Source organism: Cupressus sempervirens, chromosome 9 (genome assembly GCF_028749045.1).
Source record: "Cupressus sempervirens isolate cs-2001-9-10 chromosome 9, ASM2874904v1, whole genome shotgun sequence".
Lineage (NCBI taxonomy): Eukaryota > Viridiplantae > Streptophyta > Pinopsida > Cupressales > Cupressaceae > Cupressus > Cupressus sempervirens.
In genome coordinates, this window is record NC_143126.1 from 439,840,877 (window position 1) to 439,859,219 (window position 18,343).

Here is an 18,343-nt window from a genome sequence, read left to right on the forward strand (position 1 = left end):
AATATAAAAATAAAAATAATATATATAACAATATTAAATCTTCTACCTATTCATTACTAATCTATAAATTTGTTATTTCAACACAAACATTTGATGCCGCTGTCTATGATGCAACATATACGCATCATTATTCAATAAAAGTATAAAAGACTTCCACCATTTAACACCGACTAGAAATGCATATATGTTACCATGTGGCTATTGGCACACTTGATACTCCTAATTCCCCACCACTTTACCCAACACCATGTACACCTTTTCCAAATTTTTCCCTTTACATACCTTCGTTGTGGGATAAGAGGGGACACTCTTCACGTGCCATGGTTGATTTTAGGAATACGTAACCCCACAATTAAACAAAAATAATAATAATAATAATGAAAATTAGGAAATAAATAATAATAAAAATATCCAAGCAATAAATACCTTTGTTTCTGTGCTAGAGCAAGAAACAGCAGTCAAGCGGAAGCAGAAGCGAAGCTAAGGAGAAACAGCAGTCAAGCGGAAGGAGAAGCGAAGCTAAGGAGAAACAGCAGTCGAGAGAGAAGGGCGAACCTAGCTCAAACCTCGCGTTCCTTGTGAGAGAAGAGATGGACAATTGTGACGCAATGGAAGCTGTAATCGAAGCAGATTGGTCAGGCGTATCTGATGACGATATTTTGCAGCAGCACAATGCCATCCAAGCCGAGGAAGCCAACAAAATTCCTTTCGTTGGTGACAAGGTTAGATCAAATTGTTTACAAACCCTCCTGTTTTTATTTTTCTCTCCCGACCTCGCGGAGATTCGATCTGGCGGTCTCGAGGAGCTGAAATGGCTGTGATAATGGTTAAATTTGTTTATCTGTGACTTTGTCTAGCTAAATTTGGTCATGTTTGGCTTTTCCTGATAATTTTTTGTTATGTCTGGCTAATTTGTTTGTATTTGAATAAGGCTGTCTAAATTTGGTCACGTTTATTTGTAATGCCGGTCTTTCGTTGTTGGATTTGAGCTCGGGGTAATGTAAAATTTGAACGAAATTTTGTTCAGAGAGAAATTTTGGGATATTATTAAATTAATTCATGTTTTTCAGTCATACTCTGGCAGTTTAGGATACAAATTTCTTTAATATGGACTGCATAAGGTTAAATTCTTTAATTTAGATGTAACGTGCAGATAGATCGTCATTTTTGTTATAAATTTGAAGCCAAAATGGGAGGCCAAGACGGGGTTCTTGAGGCGGCGGATGCTTGTATGTCTTTATTAGCTTGACTAGGTTTTGCTTGTGTTTCTTGGGTTTTATAAAATGTTTTACAATGTTGTTTTGTCGTTTGAGAAATTGAACTTAGAAGGCTAAAGCAGATTTGTATTTAGAGACAATTTGCGACTAAAGACTTTCAAAACGTGCGTAAAACATTAACAAATTGTGGCTCCACTTGTTTTTAGTTCCAAGTGGAGAGATACTTGGATCATAGTTTATGGGCTATTAGTGTGGTTTTATTAACTATTTCGTCACTGAATAGTCTTTAAATCAGCGTTGTTTTTTGTAAGCTTTGTTTAAATTTGATATTAACATGTGAGAAGTGCTCTATTTGGTTATCGTCGTCTAATTAGATGTGCAGGGGGTGTCATCAAGTGTAAATGTAAATCTTCAACGCTAGGCCCAGAAAGAGTTCTCGGTGAGGTAGATGCGTTGTAACGTTAAATTGTATTCTGGCTTCTGGGATTAGAGTATTAGCCGAGAGTGAAAACTTTAAGTAGGATCGTGTTTTGGGAGACTTACCTTTTCATATGATTTACGACTGTAGAACCATTTCTGTAATTCTAATTTATCTTGGTTAAGATTGGCTAAAGTTTGGTTAAATTTAATTCTAATGCGGCTTTGTAGTAGTATTTAGAATTTTAGAGAGAAATTTCTAGTTTCTTTATGCAATTAACTTGGTGTTTGTGGACTGTTGAATCTTGACTTCTTTGGCATTACTAAAATAAATTTTATTGAGGATTTATTAGTAGAATAAAATTTCTAGGTAGATACTGTAGTGAGATCCAAAATGTAAGTGACGCTCTAAATGTTCTTGTTTCTAAATTGTTTTTAAGCAGTCTTTACGTAGAAGTATTTTTGGCTCTATAGTGGTAGCCTGCAGCAGCTTGACATTTCGAAGAAGACTGTTCTACCGAGTTATTTTTGTGTGGTGCAGATACATAGATTGTCATCTTATTTGTAAATTTGTTCCCTCCAGAGGACCAATTCTGGTGTCTTTGGTAAGGTACCCGCTTGCATTTGAGTTTAATATTTGTTTATTAGTCTCTCTGTTTTGAAAAACATTTCAAGTCGTGCAAGTGTTAGTTTTGGATGGATATATACTATTTTCTGAAGATCCGCTTTTCTTTATTTTCCATTTTTTTTTATATTTTGCATTTTTGAGGCCCTTTGCAGTGGAGTTTGGTGATGCAATTATGGACTTCATTATGGTACACGTTTCTAATTGTGAAACTCACAACTGAAGATGTCCAACAATAGCTAATTTTAATCATCAACTAAGAGGCTAGGAGTTACGATCATGACAAGGAGTACCGAAAATAAAATCTCCAGTCATTTTTAGTTTTCTATTAAGTTTGTACTTTTTTAACTGTTTATTTCTTGTAGTGGAAAGTCTTTTGTTATCGACAGGAAGCCAATGTTTTTTTATTTCTTGTATTGTAAAGCTATATAAAAGCTAAACTTGATTTATATGATAAAGAATGCAAGGCATATCTTTTCATACAAACATAGTTATATTTTGGAGAAGTGCTCTCTCCTGAAATAAGAATCTGCTTTGTCCAACTATACAATAATTGTCAATCTTGCGGCGTTCGAGTTTTCCTTGAATTAGTGTTTTAATTACATTAAGTTTCTCAATTAGGGTATTGTCCCTTTAAATATCAATTTAATTCATATTTGTGGTATTAGAGCAATTGCTCATTCACATACGATTGAACATGGTCAAAATATTAACTTGTGTTGAACACTAGATTTGTTGGATCATTTTTTATTCCTTGTAGATGCAAATAATTGCACATAAGATCTGAAGAGTAAGTTGGTTATTCTTTGATGCATTTATAGTACAAACTTCATAAAGAAAGAATAAAAATGATAAACATATTTGCACAGAGGCTCTAAAATGCCTCAAATATGTTGCGAACCTTGCCAAAAAACTAGGCAAGCTTTGACATCTCACTTTTAAGGCATAATTGACAGGGATGCTGAGAATTGAATTCCCAAATTGCAAAGTATTTCTTTGTAAGTAATTTTTCGGAATTGGAGAAGATCACATTCCCTCTCCTAAAAGTTGAACATCGTGTTCAGCAATGTTGGTAGGCTATGTTGTTAGTGGAGGAGTAAGGAAAGCTCCAATTTGATGAGGTGATTCCCATCATGTAATTTCTTTTTAAAGACGTGAAGAAAAGTACACTCAAAGTTAAGGTGACATGCACAATAACAACACTTGTGCAATTCTAAAATAGACATTAGTTCTTTCTTTTCAACTAAATTGTAGTAGTCTTTTGAGATCTAGACAGATGCCTTGAAGTATGAAGTGAGAGAAAAGTCCCCATTAAACATTGCTATTTGGTTGTCTACCTTAATGAGATTGCATGTACATCCAACATACGACGAAGAGCTTTACATTATTGTCCAAGTTTGTAAGTAATGGAAACATTGTATATTAAGAAATGGGGCCATTGATATAGAGAGTAATATTGGATCACAACTTGACAGTAATAAGTCAACTAAAAGTTGTGTATCTTATCTTTACTTTTATCTGTTCTATGCATTAATAGTATGGTAGTTGAGCTATCACTACTACCAACTATTTTCCTCATTAGAGGGTTCTCTAGGATGAAAATGTTATGCTGCAAAATTTCTTTACATTGTGATCTTTCTATTTAGTTTAAAACATTTTTTCAAACATCTAATTAGTTGTTAGTAAAATAAATGAGTTGTGTGTTTTTTTAATTCTATAAATAGAAATTATTGATCAGTAAAACCATATATTTGTATCCAATGTTTTGGGAAGGCAGAGGGTTGATGAAGGCATAATGCTTGGCTCCTCACCTATCTCCCTTTCTTGAAATATTCTAGGACATACCCATGTTTTTGGTAGTAAACGAGGATGCCATTGTGTCCTTGGGATGGTCACTTTCACATTCATTCAATTTAGCTATGCCGATTATAGATTCTTAGACCAAATTAACATCTAATTAGTTAGTAAAATAAATGAGTTGTGTGTTTTTTTAATTCTATAAATAGAAATTATGGATCAGTAAAACCATATATTTGTATCCAATATTTTGGGAAGGCAGAGGGTTGATGAAGGCATAATGCTTGGCTTCTCACCTATCTCCCTTTCTTGAAATATTCTAGGACATACCCATGTTTTTGGTAGTAAATGAGGATGCCATTGTGTCCTTGGGATGGTCGCTTTCACATTCATTCAATATAGCTATGCCGATTATAGATTCTTAGACCAAATATTAATTTGGTCCTTCTGTCATCAAATATACATTAAGCTATCAAATCCCAATCACCAGGAATTATGTATTGAACTAAAATTAGTAAAAACAGATTTTAGAAAGGTTTATTTTGTGCATTTTTGGAATTGAAGTTGGTAAAGGTGATTGACTCAAGAGATTTGTTTCCAAATTGTAGTGACATATTTTTTTAAAAACCCTGTGCCTTTGTGTCACTCTTTGCCTCACAAGTAGCAAATATTCTCGCTCTTCTCTATATTTGGGTAAAGTAGAGCATTGGATTTGGTAGAGCATTGGATTTGGATTGTTTTTTTTCCTTCTTGGGAGTTTTGTTATGTTTCTTTGTATACCATTGTGGAAGACAAGGTCAACTTCCCTTGAGGATGTTAAAGTTTTAGCCTAGAAATCAATGATGATAAACAGCAATAAGAAAAGAACAAAGTAGATGCAAAAGACACTCAGAATTATCTGGGGAAAACCCTTCTAGAATGAAGGGAAAAACCCAGCCACACAACAAAAAATATCATTTTATTGATCATGACAGTTCAAGTGTACAATGCCTATCGCTAGATGCAATATAAATAACTAAAGGAGAGACTCTTTACACTCCAACCGAAGGTCTCTCCAATTTCCCAAAACGTGACTCTTTATCACAGTTACAATTACAACTCTTCGAATTTCCATGACCCAATGCATGTTGAATGACACATGTCATTACATTAATATTACAATTTAATCTTAAGTTATCCTTTTCAGCTGAAGGTGACAATAACAGTAATAATGTTCATATTTCCAGAGATAAAGATCTCTATCACTCTGATTCACAGCTACCATCTTCAACAGAGGATTCTAGCCAAAATTTTGCTCATTTATCTTTTTAAAGTATTCTATATGGTTGCATCAAGATCTGCTTGTTTACAAAAGAAGAGGTTTAGTTGTAAATATGGCATTTGTGGTTAGTCTATTGTCACTAATTTGTTTTGTACAATCACATGTTCATTGATTGTAAGAAGAATGTTTACCCTACATCTATTTTATGATTATAATGTTGGCTTCTACGTTTCCCCCATTCCATGGATGAATGGTCAAATTAAGGAAATGATATTGATATCCAACACTGATATTGATATACAACATTTTATCTAGTGACAATCTGTAATTTGTTTCTCAATTCAAACTCCAAGGGTGGATATTACATCTCTATCCTTGAAGTGAATATAGTAGAATTTGTAGAAAATGAATCTATTGTCTCACTGCATCAAACTTACCATATTCTATTGTCACTAATTGTACTATAAGGGTGAAAAATACTAGTTAATCCTTTTTATGGAGAACGAATCAGCCTTGAAGAAAGCTGTAAACAATCAACTTGGCTTGATTCAAGCATTCATTGGTCAGTCCAGACAATCCATTGAGCCTACAGATTCCTTGCAATTTTTTTAAAACTTTAGCCTTGCATCATCCAAGGCTAAAAATCCAAGCCACCCTTGAGAAGCTCTCAACCTTGGATAAAGCTTTTGTAGTAACTTCCCAAATCAGCTCAAACTTTGTTTGAACCATTGAATTTTACCACTGAACTTTTGAAGGACAATGATACCTTTAACACCAAAGCAAGACAACATGGTCCATCTATTAGCCGCCCCATAGACTTAGCAACTTCCACCTCATCCCAGATTAAATTGATAAAATCCGCATCCCACTTGAGAAATGTTTTTGAATCAAACTTAGAACAAATTTAGCATTCAATTTTCATTAATTAAAAATTATTTTTCCAAAGAATGAGGGTTACTACCAAATGTTCGTTGTGCATGAAATCAACAATGTCCAAACATCAATACCTGACATCAATGCAAATCCTCCTATTTGGGTGGGACAACGAGTTTTCCAGTCTAGATATCCTTTCTTTTATTACTTCTATGCCCGACATTTCACCATCTCTCGCATTGTTGGTTTTCCTTTTTTTAATGGTCCTAAAAACTCGCTTGAGACCATTAGATTATATTAGCACTAGAAAGCCCAACAAGGCCACTGAGTTCTTCTATGTTCTGGCCACAAACTTAATGATCTGTTAGTTTCTATAGATCTATTCAGAAACCATTTCCTTATTATTATCCAAGGTAAAGTGTGTAGCTTGCACTTCTAATGGGTTGCCTTGATTAATGTGTCATTTGCTGATTTTGCTAAATTTTTCTACATTCTGAAATATACCACTGTATAAACTACATTAAAGTTTTAAACTAAACTGAGGATAATTAAAAGGAAGGAGATTCCCAATCAACAATTGAAACTGTTATAGTTTAGCAGTGATACATGATATTTTCAATGATGAAGTATAATGATGGCCTCTTTCCCGGTAAGCTTCCTTTTCTTGGATCGTCACATTCGATGGGCTATTGAGGTGGTTGTGGCATTCTCTTGGTCTTAGAAGTAGCCTTTACAACATGAACATACTTGCTAGGATTTGTATCTGAGTCCTATGTCCAATTGCTTTTGAGTAGTCACTAGGTCACAGCCCAACGGAATATTTTGGTTTAATTATGCATTGCCATGTTTGAATTTTATTTTTCTTAGTCACTGGCATCTTATCAATACATTTTAACAGAAATTACAGTTGCATAACTCTTTAACAGTAGAGTTCCAAGCATTAAAAATTGTACTAATCTTTTAGTGCAAGAATACCTTTTACATGCCATCATCGAATTAATTATCTGGCTATCTAGGTTATAGCAATAATTAGCACAAGTCTTTTGTTCTTTTCTATAATAGTTTAATCTTCCTTATGCCTTGAAAATAGGCAGGCTAGTATAATGAATAGGAGCAATTAAAACTGTCTTCGAGAGTTTGGAAAAATGGAACTAGATTAGGGTATTTCTTAATTTTGATTTGTTTCTGTAGATTACAATTGAATTTTAGGTGATTCTTAAAATATAAGTTATCCCATTATTATTGCAGGAACCTCTTTCTACCTTGGCAGCTGAGTATGAAACTGGCAGTGAAATTCTAAGAGAAAAAATTAAGGTGCAGTATTTTGTGTTGTGTTCTAATTTAGATTTTTATATTATTTTGATCTGGAGCTGTGTTTAAGGTTTAGTGACATTCAAATGTGCAGATGCTGGGTGAGACATATGGGCAAATTCGACGTACGCGTGGTGATGGGAACTGTTTCTTTCGTTCTTTTATGTTTTCATATCTGGTAATAGAGGCAACAGAATACTTTGTCTGGAGTTTTGACTCATTTGGAATTTTTTTGGGTGCAACTTTTCACATGTTAAGTAGGTAGGGTAGGGTAACATCATACAATAATATCGACTAATAGCAGGAATGTTGAGGTTACGGATTAGGAGCATATATTGGAGGTCCAAGATCAAGTGGAGGTGGAGCATGTTTTGAAGAATGTTGAGGAATGCAGGAAAACACTTCTGGACCTTGGCTATCAAGAGTTCACTTTTGAAGACTTTTTTCAAGTAAGCTCTTTTGTTAGCCTTATTTTCCATTTTAGATCTATCTTGCATGGTTTCTTATTATGGTTTCATCGAATTGAGGATGAGGTGGAGTAGTATAGTTGAAACTTGAGATAATGATCCAATGATGTGGCAAAGGATAATTTGGAAGACATTTTTCATATATGTTCTCACAAAACATTCTATTGATGGAAACTTCACTTGTGTACACAACACAAATAATAATAAATACGGTATACCCCATATTTTGCAACTCTCTTGATCAAACCAGCTATTCTTTCTTCACATCCTAATTTTCAAAATTTTTGGTTTACTTTTTCTGGAGGAACCTCCTAATTTATTCAAGAGCTTTCTCTTTTTATTTGCATGGACAAGTTATCATTAAAATCAGTTTGTCCAATTGACTAATTCCGATTATTGTTAATATCTTGTTATCTGAATTTTTTGTTTCTTTTTGAAAAAGTTGATACACCTAACTATTTATTTCGCTGGATTTTGTTCCTGTTTTATCACTTATGTGCTAAGTTGCTTGGTGTTGAGGTTATAGACATATCAATTTATTGACTACACATCCACCATAAATTCAAATGTCATTTTAAAAAGAAATGACAAATTATAAAATATTTATTGTTGATACTATAAGTGAAATCCTGAAAAAATAATATCAAGTTCAACATATAGTTTTCTGTGTTAAATGGATTTCTTGATCATCAATACCACCATCATCGATATTCGATGATGTAGGAACAATTGAAGAACTGCAAGTAGTGCCATTGCCACTTGCAGTAAAAGTATACTTGCTTTCAGATTTGTCAAGTGCAACATTTTGGGAAGTGGAAGCATCCAAGCCAATATGCTTAGGTTTCCTATCCCACAACTTCATGTTCCATTCCTTGCAGCCATGCGGTCTCTACAGAAGGAGGTGCAAGTTGGAATGCATGTAGTACACTAATTTCTTGGCTCTTTTTGGGTTTAATTGGCTGCACTTTGATGAGTGGACAAAACAGTATGTGCTTTAAATCCTCTTCGATGTAGAATTAGTAACCTATGAATACGAAGTAGAGAGATAGAGTTATACATAATAATTTATAAAAAAATTATAGATCATAGTTTAAAAATAAAAAGAGCAAAATTTATTAAACATGCAATAAAATTTTGATCGTGAGGGTTGTAGGTGCCAGAAGGTGTTTGATCCATTGGTAGTATCTTGAAGTGCTTGGAGTCGTGAGATTTAGAAAGCCCTAGTTTTGTAATCTTAAAGGGAGGATTTTGTGGTTAGGTGTGAAGATGGGCATGACACCACTCGATACCTAGGAAATCTGAGGTTTGGCATTGTAACAAGATTGTTTGTGGGTGTAGAGATTTAGAGACAAGTATTTGGAGGGTTCTCTTTGTAAAAATGGCCTGATTGGGCTAGTTGGAAAGGCTGCAGGGAATTGGTTCTGGGCGATGGTTCTAACTTCTAAGTACCTATATCTGAGTTCTAGATATATTCAGTATCTCTGAAAAGGGTCTTTGAAACTGTAGTTTGTTTTTCAAGTGTTTTTTATAAGGTTTGTGAGTGGAGCTGAAATACCTGTTTAGGAGGGCTAGTAGGGATTAAGGCCTAATAAGAGCATTTTGGGTCTTGGAGTTATAACCCTGTGAAAGGTAAGTGTAGAACTTTGAATCAAGTTGGTTTGAATGTGTTGAGATCCCTGAAAGTGTTGGGAAGGTCATTGAAGTTGGCAACCCTTTGTGAGGGAGGGTATTGGGGGGAACCTATTGAAGGTGGAAAGTAGGTGTAAATTGGGAACCTATTGAAGGTGGAAGGTAGGTGTAAATTGGGAGATTGAAGATCTAATTGTAGAAGGATTGTTGATTGTTCATCGTGAATTAGTCAGGACCAATAACCTCTGCATCAGCTTTCAAATGATCTTTATATCTTGTATGCTGGTTTGCATGAGGTTTTGGTTTCTCTTTGGTGATAGGAAGACAAACAGTTGGGAATTTTGACAGTGGTGTTAATATCTGCGAAACTAGTTATGTTAATTAAATTGTGGTTGATCTTAACCTATTTCTTTTGCCTTCGAGGATGTGATATGACATGTCTGGGGTTCAGATTAAGTCTTGTTTGATCTACACCATAATTTATTGATAATGTTGAATACATTGATGTGTTGCACATTTGATCTATTAGGTCGTATTTATGCCGAGCTAAATAATTTTTTCAGATGTTGAGGAGGATATATAAGGAAGAATAACTCATTTGCGTAAATATTAGAGTTGATATAACGTTCTATAATGTGCAAAATAGACTAGCAATGTATCAAATGATTATGAAGTGTGCAGAATCAGTGTAACAGAAACTGCACTATCAAATTTGTCAGGTGCTTCTTCGACAGCAGTTCACATTATGTATTTAATTGTGTCTTTCTCTGGAGAAGTAATCTTCAGTTTGCAAGTTTATGATATCTTCCTAGGGCACTGTGCCTTATTTTTGCAAATCCATTTCAAGGAGCAGCGAGCTTCCTTGGTAGCTAGCCTAAAACAAATCTTCAGCAGTTCACATTATATATTTAACTGTGTCTTTCTCTGGAGAAGTAATCTTTAGTTTGCAAGTTTATCATATCTTCCTAGGGCACTGTGCCTTAGCTTTGCAAATCCATTTCAAGGAGCAGCGAGCTTCCTTGGTAGCGAGCCTAAAACAAATCTTATTTTGTATACTATGAGTTCTCACCATGGTTTTTCTCTTCTTGGTTTTCTATGTAAAATTCCCAGGTGTTGTGTTTTTACTCTTTTACTTGTTCACATCTGAGCAAATGGTTTAAAAGTTAATCAATGATTACATTTTAGTTTATGCTGTTCCAGCCACTTTCTTCTCAATATCTGGATGTGTTAAACACCAAGATGATTGTTTAAAGAGGCGAAATGGTCTCAACAATCTATTCAGAAACTAAAAAACTAAATATTAAAATTTAAAAACATACTTTAAAGAATTAGAATGCACAATCAAATTATTACTTGGTTATAAAAGACTGCTGAAGTAAAGTGGAACTAAATTATAAAATTCAGGCTAATTCATGTTACCTTCAATAGTGCCAATTTGAAAATGATTCTATATATGCATTGCAACATGTGGTGGTTGGTGAAGAACATTTGGAACTTCTTTGATTTAATCGATTTTTTTTTCCAATCTTTCATAGCATAAAATTGAGAAAGTGCACTATTGAAGGTATCCAAAAGATGTGTGAGTAGTGTTCTTCAACCACGATTTCCATGATCCTATTCATTGTTTATTGTGAGTTGAACATTCTTTGTGTTATTATGGGCCCCGTTTATTTAATGGCCACGATAAGGACATTGCTGTGGCATTAGTCAAAGGTGAACTTTTAGTATCTTTTCATTGATGGGGAGCAATTGAAGCCCTTGTCTTGTCCATGAATCCTCTATTGGATTCAATGAATTTTTTACAAGCTTGACTATTCTGTCCGATAAGGTGCAATACCCTTGTACCCTTTTATAGCCTCAATAATTTTTTGCACCATTTGTTTTCAATATATTGAGTGAACAACATTTTAAGGGAGACCCATTTACACAAGTGCATCTTGCTATGCGTTGATTGACACTTTCTGAAGTCTCATTTTGAAATGTCATTTCCAAAATTTTGTTGGTCTCTTATTTATATTGGGTTCTTCATTTTCAGGATGAACTGGAAATGGGTGACTCTCTACCACAACACGGGATTATTAGATGGATGCATAGGGGGGTTTCATTCCCTTTGATCTTATTTTTGCTAAAGGACTATTTTCTCTATGGTTTAGTAGTTCATTTGCCTGCTCTTGCTGGCTTGATGGCACAAGTACATTATTCTTTTTAAGGCAAGCTTTGATGCCTAGTTCAGGTATTCCACAGAAAAGGATTTTCACTTGACTATATGAAATATGTATGAGATCAGACCATGTGAAAACCCACATATAACCATCACTACCTGGAACTGTTTTCATCATACGGCATATTTCCTTAAAGATCTTGGACTGGTTTTGAATTTAGGTCAGCTTGTGGAGCCAGAATCAGCTGTCATTGTAACTCATGGCAATAATATTATAAACACATTCAAAACAAAAACAAAAAGAAATAGATGTATGAAACGTAGCTTTTTAGTGACACATTTGTAGAAAAATGAATGGAAAACAAAGGAAAGAGATTGTTTCATATTTGTAGAACAAAAAAGAGGGAGAGAAACAAAAAAAACTCATCTCATTGCTGAATCATTCTTTTATTATCTTCTTGGCAGCTAATTGGCACTTATGAATATGTGAAACGAGAATGGAAGCATCGTAGAACCTTAAAACGATCATTCTGCAGATCTTTTTATTGAGTGACAAGCAATAAAGAAATGTTCATCTTTTGGAATGGTGTTTTTTTTTGCAATCAGACGAGCTTTTTCGGGTGTTTGAAATGTTTAAGAAGGGACAATTGGAGTTATAAATCTGGTCAAGGGTACTCAAATCAGAGGAGAAAAAAATTAAAAATAGCAAAATATAATTTAAAATGCTGGAGAGTCGAAAGGTTCACCCTGGGTTCTGCTGGGTCTTCTTGGATCCTCCTAGGTTTTCCTGAGTTCATCCCTGATGATCATGAAACCTCCTGCCTAGCCCTGAGTTCTGAATGTATCAGCATGTAGACCAAAATGTATTGTGGATTCAGTTAAATCAGACCTGGATCTGGCTGTTCTGCTGGCAGATCCATTATAACAGCTTACTGAATTGCTTTGTTCAGTTCCTGGACTTACATGGTTCTAGTTATAAAATCTCTAGACTATTATAGATATAGGCTGTTATACAGAGACATGGACTTGTGCCTGGAGCAGCGCATAAATATCTTATTGGGAATATGAGAATGGTAACACGTCCCGATACCGTCCCTGTATACCCATACAGGTGCTGTCCATACCCAGGCCTTGGGAGAGGTCACTGGACACGTTATAATTTGTAGAGGAAAATGGATGCCTTTATGCTTGTCCAGGTGTCCCCAAAAGCATCTTAGCTCTAAAACATGTGAGAAAAAAAGAAAAATAGGGTCTGGAAATGATTGCCAAGGATTGGAGTAAGCTGCAGAAGGCTGGAAACTTTTTGTTTGGAGGAGGTTCTGGATTCACATAGATCTCTGTAAATCAGCATATGCCTGTGACCTGCTTCCCGCCTTAGTGATCCATTACTCATTCTAGTGGTCTTCTACAGATACTGATGACCTCTTGTGGGCACTTGTGATCTGATATAGATGCTGGTGTTGAAGGATGATGTTGTATTATACTCCTACACCTGTCAAATTCTAAGTTGCTCTTTCAGGTTCTGATATTCAAATTCAGTGTAGGGTGGGTGGGGAGCAGGGGTGTGTTTATCCAAAAAAAATGCTTTAAATTCATAAATATGTACATATTTGGAGCCCAAGAACAAGAAAAATAATGTATAAGATAAGCAATAATGACGTACTAAATCATTGTAAAAGAGCCGAGCACAAAAAATGTAAGCAATATTTTGCACACCTCACATCATATGTAGGACCTTGACTGCTTTGTAACAATCATTGTAAAGGGGCTCACATCAAAGTCGGGGTAAAATCAAATAAACATAAGTTTGCAGCCTCCTAACATAAATAATGTCTATTCTCATCTGCATTCCCATTTTAACTCTTTAGTGGTAAAGTTCATAAGGAAAATCTAAGGTACTAATAGGAAAGTAAGGCATGCAAGAAGTAGTTCTTGCTTTTGTTTTTGCAAATATCTTTCTCAATATGCAAGTCAAATTTACAAAAAAAACCAGGTGAAACATGCAAGAAAGGAGATTGAAATCCTTTTTCTTCGTCATTTCTCTCTTCTGCTCACAACTGTTAACTCAATGTAAAAGGAAGGTAGTTAAATGAGAATCGTCTTCTTGCTTCCACTCCTCACTTCCTTTCATGTGAATGTAAAACATACTATTTTTGTGTCATGTGGACAAGAGAAGATAGTTGCACATTTGAAAACATTTATTATCATTTTGGAACTTTGTTTGCATTGAAGAAAGAAAACATGGAGCAACTATGGAGTTGCATTTTAGAGTGCAGTATATAACAAAATTAAAGAAATTATGTATTTCTGGGCAGGTTTATTATGGGTTCTGCTGGGTTCTGTTTGATTTGTCTTGTCTTTGCAGAATCCTCTTACGTGCCACTTTTGGATCCAGATTAGGTACAATTTTGGCCTAGATTTGACGGTGTATCTTGATGAACTGGTAACAGTCTAATGTGTTCTTGTAGTTGGCAGGATTAGTTGTAGAGATGGCAGAAGTTGTGAGAGATTGGTATTTGTGATTAGGGCCTAGCCTTGGTCAAGTCCACATATTTTGCACGTTTCAACACGAAACTAGAGAGAATTTTGGTTGCATGGTCCTATTTGCCAGTGTTGCAGGTTCGATGTGGTGTGCAGGGTTTTGTTGGAGATTGCCAAAAATGGAAAGTGCGGAGGTGCTAGATGATGTAAAAATTGATGATATAAGAACCAAGAAGGCACAAAAGTGGAATGTACCATAAAAAGACGAGCTAGCTACCATCTGATCATTGGAAACAGACCAGGGTTAGGTTTTAGGCATGAAGCAAGCATTGGATGGAAACATAGAATTTAAAATGTCTGGGATCACTAACACAAGGGGCCGCTTGCACCCAAGAACATGCCAGTTTGTAGGAAAGATGCAACTGAAAGTGCCAGATCATGATGAATTTATGTGTTTTTGGGTGTCAAGCTTAGGAATAGTCAAGATGATGCCTAGTCAGGTTTATTGTTGATGAATGCTGAAACAAGTTGAAATTATGGAGGCAAGTGGAAAACATGGACAGAACGTTTGCAAAGCTGATGATGCATTTTGTTTCCACTTTAATGGACCTGTGAACTTAAGTGAATTATTTATGCTAACTGAAAAATAGTCCTTTAAAATACTTGGCTTCTTTGGATAAGATGTTAATGGTAAGCATAATTCATGATCTAGTTACCAGATTATTTGTGATATCATGTACACTAAGTTTTCTGGTTACCATTTCCTGGATATGCCACAAATTCACAATTTCCACTTGGATAGCATATTTGGTATTTATTTAGTGTAGGACAGTAAGGATATAAGTTAAAAATATTATTTGTCAATGTAATTTTTTTTCAATATTCATGAAATTATATGGTCTCTGCATATGTATTATTTTATCTTATTTTAAATTTTTTAATTCTATCATTTTAAAATTAAAATTCCCCGTCTTCCCTTAAAATTTGGTTTTATGTCTTACTGTTCCGCTCCCTATTTCCTGCCATCTCTTCCAGAAACTTATGGAACATAGGTAGATGTGATGATTATTTTGGAGATTGTCTTCAGGGAATCTACCTGCGTTTATAATTATATATTGAAAGCATTTGGACCTTAATTGGATATATTGATGATTCATTTGAAATATTATAAAATTGCATCCATAATAATCTTTTACCTTTGAAAATGTTGCTCAGCTATTCATTGATCAGTTGGAGGATGTGCTTCCAGGGAAAGAATCATCCATAAGGTAAGATTAAAACATTTAACTGGGGAACTTGTCATCCAAAGCTCACAGAATAGATTTCTCTGCTGTTTGCACTTGATAATATTCTAGTTTTCATTGAGATCATATTTTTGTACTTACAAGGGATACTAGTTTTTGGAGCTTCTTTGTAGCTAACTGTGTTTCATTATATTTGCCTAGATATTGTATTTTTACCATCTTATTACATGTTGCGTGGTATTTTGTTCCTATTTTGAAGGTTGTTTAGTTAATCTTCTCATGTTGATGATTGGCTGTCCAATGCAGTATTGAAACACTTCTTGAGAGGAGCCGAGATCAGTTAATATCAAACTATAGTAAGTGACATTTTAAGAATTGTCATTCTTTGAAATGAGTTATGCGGATTTGCCTTCACAGTGGCTATTGTTTGTTCTTTGATCTGTAGTTGTGATGTTTCTAAGATTTGTTACGGCTGGTGAAATTCGTCGAAGAGCTGAGTTTTTTGAGCCCTTTATAGTTGGTGTAAGCAGCAGTTCAAGTGTTGAGCAGGTATAGAAATGTTTTTTTATTGTAGCTTCAACAATAATGGTTGTCATTTCCATATTCTAAATTTGTGCGGTAACATATGTAGACACCTAAAAACCTTTAGAAAATAAAGTATTTTTATTTTCTGAAATTTTTTTGATGACATCATCATTTATTAATTAATTAATTATTTAATTAATTTATTTATTTTTATGCCATTAAATCCCTTTATCTTAATTAAAAATATTTAATTAAGGAATCCCTTCCAAAAATGTTTAAATCTTATTTAAATATTATTTTTTTATTTATTAATTATTTAATTAATAAATTGACCAAAAAACTCAAAATAAATAAAAAATTTATTTTTTGCCCAAAACTTGGCCAATTTTCTTAAGACCACTAACCTCTTCCAAAATCTTCTAATCTTTCTTTAATTTTGATTAAAGGCTAATCCCATCATTTCCTACCCCTAATCCCAACTCAAAATATTTAATTAAGATTAAATATTAATCCTCATGTTTATTAAAAAAGTTTTAATAAATATCTCCTCAACCCAAACCTTTGAAATAAATAAAACTTTATTTATTTCTTAAAAATCTAATTTATCCTCATCCTAAGAAGTTCTAGACTCTTTTAGAAAGTCTTCATCTTCATCCTAGGAAATTCTAGACTATTTTAGAAAGTCTTTATCCTCATCCAAAGTCTAGACTTTTCTAGAAGATGTCTTTAAACCTAATCCTAATCCCCTCCTAACCTTGTCACATTCCCTAAAAATGGGTTAAGACTTATTAACCCAAGCCAAAGTTAACAAATATCTCCTTCTTCACCCACCCTCATTAAATGCCATCCACTTGCCTATCCCTAAGCTAATCAAGCCCAAGTCGAAATTCCTCTCATCTCCCTCAAAATATCCCAACCATAAAACTTTATGAAGCCCACTAGGCCATAAATGACTCTTCCAAAGCCCTTTTATTGCTCTTACAAGCCATTATGAGGGTCTTTATGAAGATTTTATCCCTTGAGCCTCCTTTGTTGACTCATCCTTCCCCTTTCCTCCATCCTTTCACCCTGTGACATGTGTCACTCCCTAATTGGTTGTAAGGAAGCACAATCCATGTGCTCTCCTCTCATGCAATCTGAGCCTTCCATAAGTTTTTTCCCATCCTTGCATCCTAGCCCTTGATCCCTCAAACTCTTTGCCTATTTAAGGAATCCTCTCCCAAGCCATTTTAACACAATCCATGAAGTAAAGTCATAATGCCATTTTAAGAAGCCATTTTACATCAAAACCATACATTCACACCCAAATTCCAACTCCATTTGAAGCCTTTTTTGAAGCATAAGCTTGAGCATACATCTTATCTATTTAGACAAACCCACTCAACAAGAGAGCTTCTTATTGAGAGAGCCCATTAATGACTCATTCTTAATTGAGAGCTCATCTTAGTCTATCTTGAAGTTTATGAATTTTGTTTAGTTTGTAGAAGTTTTATTTAAATTTGGTTTCTATTAGCATACTAACATTGCTCATATACAACATATTGGCTGCAGTTCTGCAAAACATCTGTTGAACCTATGGGTGAAGAAAGTGATCATGTCCATATTATTGCATTATCTGATGCACTGGGGGTGCCAATTCGTGTTATGTACCTTGACCGAAGTTCATGTGATCCAAATAAGAGAGGTGTGAATTGTCATGAGTTCATACCTGCCAATCGACTGTTGAAAGAGAAAGATCCGGAGAAAGTTGAGCCTTATGTTGTCCTACTATATCGACCGGGACATTATGATATTCTTTATCCAAAGTAAACACTACATACACTTCAGGTCCATGATATCATGTCTATTCTGATTTGGTTTAATTGCTTGAGATTTACATTATTTTGTAAAGAAGCAAGAATTGAAGTTGAAAGCACTAGTGAGAAGTGTAGATAAAGAATTCTTGAAGCTTGGGAAATGAAAAATGTTTTCAAACATAGAACTGATTTCCCACTTTCTGTTGCGCATGTTCACTCCATTTGTATATGTTTCTGCAAGACTGTGGCCAGACCTTTCGACTCTTGATTTTGTGTACCATACAAGAATTGCAATACAAGGAAGCTTTAGTATTTTTGTTGCCGGAAAAATTAATTTCGAAAATTGTTTTTCACTTTTTTCTAGAATGTGTCCAAGTATAAATTGTTTGCAGGGCAGCAGAAAGTTGATGCCTTGAGGTTTGTTTTCTTTGTATCTAGGCGTCCAAAAAGGGTTGAAATATGGAACTTGTTTAATGCATTTGATGGGGACTGTACGAGCCCTTACTTTACTGTTGGTTTACTTTATAAATGATTATAGT

At 34.5% G+C, this 18,343-nt stretch overlaps 1 protein-coding gene across 2 annotated transcripts; it reads left to right on the plus strand.

The window, feature by feature from the left end:
• The first annotated feature begins 446 nt into the window (after positions 1 to 446).
• LOC149539195 (ubiquitin thioesterase otubain-like protein) lies at positions 447 to 18,116 on the plus strand. 2 transcript variants are annotated; one of them, XM_089800516.1, is made up of 9 exons: positions 447 to 501; positions 539 to 722; positions 7,439 to 7,504; positions 7,596 to 7,679; positions 7,828 to 7,950; positions 15,455 to 15,507; positions 15,790 to 15,839; positions 15,929 to 16,032; positions 17,560 to 18,116. In XM_089800516.1, the coding sequence occupies exons 2-9, from the start codon at positions 591 to 593 to the stop codon at positions 17,815 to 17,817; spliced, it is 870 nt and encodes a 289-aa protein (XP_089656642.1). In that variant the 5' UTR covers positions 447 to 501; positions 539 to 590; the 3' UTR covers positions 17,818 to 18,116. The 2 variants fall into 2 exon arrangements, with proteins under 2 accessions (XP_089656642.1, XP_089656641.1); XM_089800515.1 differs by having other exon boundaries at positions 447 to 722.
• Positions 18,117 to 18,343: the final 227 nt, after the last annotated feature.